This window comes from Lithobates pipiens, unplaced genomic scaffold, assembly GCF_037356315.1.
Source record: "Lithobates pipiens isolate NorthernLeopardFrog02 unplaced genomic scaffold, aLitPip1_a1.2 Scaffold_22, whole genome shotgun sequence".
Taxonomy (NCBI): Eukaryota; Metazoa; Chordata; class Amphibia; order Anura; family Ranidae; genus Lithobates; species Lithobates pipiens.
In genome coordinates this window covers 141,918,408-141,924,407 of record NW_027507784.1, presented here as the reverse complement: position 1 = coordinate 141,924,407, position 6,000 = coordinate 141,918,408, and the positions used below count along the sequence as shown (strand labels likewise).

At 39.8% G+C, this 6,000-nt stretch overlaps 1 protein-coding gene across 1 annotated transcript in view; it reads right to left on the bottom strand.

Annotated features, from left to right (window-relative positions):
- Window positions 1-3,047: 3,047 nt before the first annotated feature.
- The window catches only part of PTTG1IP (PTTG1 interacting protein), a 35,135-nt gene continuing 32,182 nt past the window's right edge, over window positions 3,048-6,000 (bottom strand). The window contains exon 7 of the mRNA XM_077448411.1: window positions 3,048-3,454. Within this exon, the coding sequence (XP_077304537.1) occupies window positions 3,411-3,454 (44 nt within the window). The 3' untranslated portion in view covers window positions 3,048-3,410. The remainder of the gene's footprint in view (window positions 3,455-6,000) is intronic.

Below are 6,000 nucleotides of genomic sequence, written 5' to 3'. Positions count from 1 at the left end.
CATGTGATATCTGTGCTACAACAAGTGTGAAAAAAAAAAAGAAAAAAGAATTTTTTATATATATATATTTTAGCATTTCTGCTTAACCACTTCAATACAGGGCACTTTCACCCCCTTCCTTCCCAGCCCAATTTTCAGCTTTCAGCGCTCTAGCTCTTTCAGTGACAATTGCGCGGTCATGCTACACTGTACCCAAATGAAATTGTTATCATTTTGTTCGCACAAATAGAGCTTTATTTTGGTGTTATTTATTCACGACTCCGTTTTTTTTTTTTTGCGATATAAGCGCAAAAAAAGCGGAAATTTGGGAAAAAAACAATATTTTCTTTTTTCTATTTGAAAAGAAATCCAATAAAATCAAATTTTGTCATAAATTTAAGCCAAAATGTATTCTGCTACATGTTTTTGGTAAAAAAAATTCCGTTAAGTGTATAATAATTGGTTTGTGTGATCACGGACATATGTACGCAAATGATCATGTACATATGTGTGCAGGTGATCACGTACATATGTGTGCAGATAATCATTGGGACATGTGATTTTAGTGGGACATATGTGGGGGACATGTTTTTATTATTAGGGACATGTATGTTTTGGGGACATGTGTGTTTTGAGGACATATGTGGGGACTGTGTTTTCACAGTGTGGTGTGTTGTGTGTTTACACTACACTGATGATCAGTGAGTAAAAAGCTGTGAAAAGCAGCCCATACTCACTGATCATCAGCCGGCTGCAGCGTTCTGCTCTCCTCTTCTCAGCGGTGACTTCCGTGTGAGGAGAGGAGAGCCGATTGCCTAGCAACCGGCTGTTTGTTTACATCACATGACGGCCGTGATTGGACACGGCCGTCATGTGATCAGGAGGGCCAATCACAGAGCCCTCCTGCCGATCTGAGATGTGCCGTGTCCGGGTGACACGAGCACATCGGGATCGCGCCGCTGCGCGGGCGCGCGCGATCCCGCTGCTCCTGAATGACGTTCCTGAACGTCCTATCAGGAGCAGGCGGCTCCCACCCGGCCGTATATATACATTGGCCGGGTGGGAAGTGGTTAAGCAAGGCTCCAGGAAAACCGGATCAATTTAAAATACATACACTCCCCAGATCTCAATCCAATCCACCTTCAGTGGGATGTGCTGGAAAAATAAGTTTAATTATGAAGGCCCCACATAGCAGATCCTTTTAAGTCCTGTAAGATGCAGTCAACAGCTTGGTGCCAGGTGCTACAGCATCTCATTTAGACATCTAGTGGAATCCTTTCCTCACCAGGTTATGGTGGGTGGTCATAATGCGATTGCTGAAATAATAGTGTAGTGCTGCACAAGACTTACAAATATCTAAAAGTGCAAAAAGGAAAGGGTTTGAGTCACATCTCTACAGACCATGCATAAAGCGAGAATCAAAACTCTTCAAGGCAGCAAAGCTGTAAAAGTAAACCAGCAGTCTGGACAATAAGTCAGCAGTGCGTTAATACTGACCAATTGCCCAGGGTTGAGGGTATAGAGGTGGCAACAAGCATACTGCCGATTGGATGTCTAGTGGGAAGACAGGATTTGGAAAACTGCAAAACTAAGCAAGAAAAACAGTAATTTTCCTGGTTATGTAGTGTTGGGGGGGGGGGGGGGGGGAAAAAGCAGCCAACTAACCAACATAAAATGTGAATTCTACATAACATGTCTGTATTTCAAATGTATATTTTACAGGTTTTTCTGGAGTTGAGCTTCAAGAAACCATGCAGAAGGGAACCCTTCCCCTATACTCAATTCCAGTGATCTTTGTTTGTACCCTCAGTATGCGAAAAGGATTGAGCAACTCCACTATAGAGGGTGAAAAAGAAATCTCATGAGGCACTTGGATCTTACCATTCTGGGGAATAGTATATACAGAAGCCTTCTTTTCAAGAAAAGTAATTTGATATTAGGCCTCATGTATGAAGTGTGTAGAAAGTTTCTAACATCAAAAATAGGTATTCACCTTATATATTCTAACCAGAGCAGAAAAGTGAGAAATTGATTTGGTTGCTTTGTTTGTATATGCTCAAACATGTTGCACTGAAGTCATTTTATATTGCACCAATTATATAGTCAGCTGTAAGCAAAGGTGACAAGTAAAACTATACGACTGGAGTGTTAAAATAGGAGGAAAAAAAAAAAAAAACAAAAAAAAAATTATACCTATATACATGTCTATTAATCTTAGCTCTGGTAACATGAACTTTGTTACCAATGTGGGAGGCAAGAGCCTTCACATACATTTCTCATTTTCTTCCAGTAGTTATAATTTTGGCAAGAAATAGTGTACCCTAGCAAACAGATCTTTGAATAAGAAAATGTCACAAATACACATCTATAAATATGAAGCCAAATATTCGGTTCACACTGCTGTGACCTGAAAGTCTTCACTTAGTGCAACTTTGAAGCAACTTCAGGGAATGCCTGTGTAATCTTCCAGTAGGATACAAATCACATCCATTAAGCCGAGGATCCGACTTGGAGGCAAATTCCATTAAAGTCTATGGGCACAAGTAAGATAGAAGTCTTTAAATACAGGAAGCTTTTCTAAAGTCGGAAGCAACTTTAGTGACAAGACAGCTCTCATTGATTAAAATGGGATTTCTCACAAGTCGGAACCCAAGTCACAGGAGTGTGAACCGAGCCTGAACCATTAATGCAAGTGTGTCGCCGTCTGCAAACTACTAACAAACTAAACAAGTGATAGATGAGTACATAGATGGTTGCTCATGTTTAAAAGAATATCGCACACTTAGTTGCTTGAACTTTTGACATGGTTGTAAACCCTCATATACCCTCAGCCGATACATTAGCTGTACCGGTTTATCTGTACCTCTCTACAGCCTCCTACTGCTCAGATTTCACAAAGCATCTCTAAGCTCTGGAAGTCAGGGAGCAAGGATCTGTGGACACACTGCAGCACTAGAGGATGGGGGGGAGCCAATGTTGGCTTAATCTACTGGGAGCAGTCATACTAGCTGGAGAGACGAGAGTAGAACAAGCCTCCAGCTATGGATTCAAGTTAGTACAACCTATAGTGGGATGTGCTTTGTTCATTTTTAATGTCAGAGGTTAACAACCACTTTAAATTAATGAAGGCTGCTAAGGACATATTAGCAGGTTTGATCTAGAACACTTATGACTATAAGCTATAAATATTACCAATATGCAGGCTCCACAGTAACCAATCACATATCACTTTTTAGCAGTCCAATAGTGTCAGCTTGAAATGGGTTGCCACATAGCGCTACCTTTTGTTTTGGCATTAAAAACACCCAAGTGTAAAAATATGGAAAATCTTAGGCACTGGCTCAGTTGGCCACCAAGACAATGATTAAATAATTGGTATGTATGAGAATCACTGACAGTCCACAGAAGTTGGCAACACAGGCTTCCAAAACTTAATGATCAAACTTCGTATAAGGATTATCTTCTTTAAACAAGCCTAGAAGACAAAAACCAAATATAAATTTATGAATTCGCCAAGAAAAAAAGTAAATACAAACTATACTTCCAGGAAATGGGGATAGCAAGTGAAAAGTTAGACATCTGGCTGTTTCCCAAAAGAGAAATGACCCAAACTACATCAGAACTTCTATATGAAAATAAAGTGCAACAAGAAAGGCTTTTTGTTGCCTGTTGAAACCACTCTAAGTGTAATTTCTACAGTCTACTAAAGCTGAAACAAGCAGTCTAGTTGCCATGACCAGCAACCTACAATTGAACAATGGCTTGTGTAAAGGTCTGGCTTTACCACTAGGTGGCAGATTGGGCTCACTATTCCAACATTCTCAAACTGTAAATGCATAACTCAATGGATATACCAGCCGAATACTCCTACAGATCTAGAGAAACAATGTAAGTATATAGCTTGTGTTCTTATTTTTAACAAAGACCCATTTTTACAGCATTCCAGACAGTGGCTACGGCCTTTACCTTGCTTACCCTTCTAAGAGACAAAGAACAAGCTAGCATACTAAATATGACCTCTGGAATGGAGAACGCAAGGAAGTTGGTTGATGGAGGAGAAAAAATAAAAATAAAAAATTAAATAAAATAAAACCCAAACCTTTTGAGCAAATATGTAATGAGAATATTGGTCATTTAACCAGGGTTCATTTGTTAGTTCTTTGAGCTGTAACTTATGGACCTCCCATTTGATGGTGCCTACATAGTTCCCAATACCAGTTGGCAAAGTCAGCAGCATGATGCCATTTTTAGCTTGCTTTACCTGTGGCATTCTGACCACCAATGTGAGGATTGCATTCTTCCTACTGAAGATCAATGGAAGGGCCATTTTCCCCCCAACTCGCCCCCAATTAATTGGTTTTAGAAAAAGGTCCAGAGACCTGAAAATTTTAGGGGGTTCCTTAGGTTAAAAACAATCGAGAAACATTGGATTCTCACCACATTGTATATACTGTAAGCCATGTCAATAAACTGGCGTGAAAGAAAAAAATAAATAAATAAAAAAAAACCCTACAAACCATCACCTAACTGTAGAAGGTTCTGGCATCCACATGGAGCTAAAGAATGACCACTTCTCCTGTGGAGTTAACACAAGCAGCATTGTGGCAAACTGTGACCCCTCAGTCACCCCTCCATATACAATTAGCAACTAACAGATTAGCAATGTAATTCATGACATACAGAACGAGACAAACCAGGATCTGTCTATGTAATGTGTGTGGGAGGGGGGAGTTGTTGCCAATGAAGAGGAAACGGGCCTTCACAGCTCTAAATCCATCTTTATACTGGGTTAGCAATTGTGTAGAATTTTTTTTTTTTTTTTTTTTTTATTAACACACCACTTGAAAAAAATTGCAACACGCTTAAAGTGTAAGTAAATCCGATTTTTTTTTTTTTTTTATGTCATAATGTACAGTGTAAGATTTCCCATCATTTGAGGATAGACTTGCCACAAAGTTAATCCAGCTCTGAGCAATCCTCTTATTGTTCAGCGAGATAAATCTTAAAAGAAAAACAAAAAAAAAAAAACTGTCAAATCCACCCCCTTGCTGTGAGCGACAGGTGATTTACATATCTCATGCACTAGCATGAGACATGCATTATTTTTTAATTCCCTCCCACTCCTTTCTTCTGCTGCTCTGCCAGGATTGGATGTTCCACACCTCAGCATAATTGGGCATGCTGAAGTCATGTGGTTACTTTCCTGTCTTTCCACTGGATGTTAGAGATCATGGCAGAAGTTCAGTGTAAGAAATACACAGGAAAAAAAATGCATATTGACAAGGGGAGTATAGAGGTGGGCGGGGAGTCTGACATCAGACCCACCCACAGAAACTTCAGTTTTTCGGTTCTCATAACAGAGAGGGGGAGACATTTGACAGGTAGGGATACATGCAGGAGGCATATATATCCTTATAGATAACCCCCTATGACCGTAGTTTAGAAAGGACGACATTGGGTTTACATCCACTTTAACCCCCCCCCCCCCCCCCCCAAAAAAAAAAAAAAAAAGTGTATACACCGCTCCTAAACCACCCCTGCCCATTGAAATGAATGGGCACTGCTGTCAAAGCGCCTGCCAAGCACTTTGGCAGTAGTACTTTTAGGGCACATACAACACTTTCCTCGGCTGCTAGCAGGGGTTAAAAGCGCCTGAATAGCGCTGATAAATGTAGCAGTGCTTTACCACTAACGTGGCTCAGTGTGAAAGGGCTCTTAGTGCATACATTTCTGCACATAATACAGGGCAAGATAAAATGAAGTGTGCATGTTGCCTACACTGGAGATTCAAATACTCACCTACAGTATATATTGCTGACCCATTTTCTATCACTATTTGTGTGATAAGTGGAGCAAGAGTTGGGATTTAAAAAAAATTCTATTAAATTTGGACTAATTTTCTGTAGTCTTTAGTATGGATAACTAAAAATGTCTTGGGTCAATCTGTTTTTGCAGGCTTTTTTTCTTCTTGGAAGAAAAAAAAATAAATAAAAATAAATAAATCTAGGACATCCTTATCCA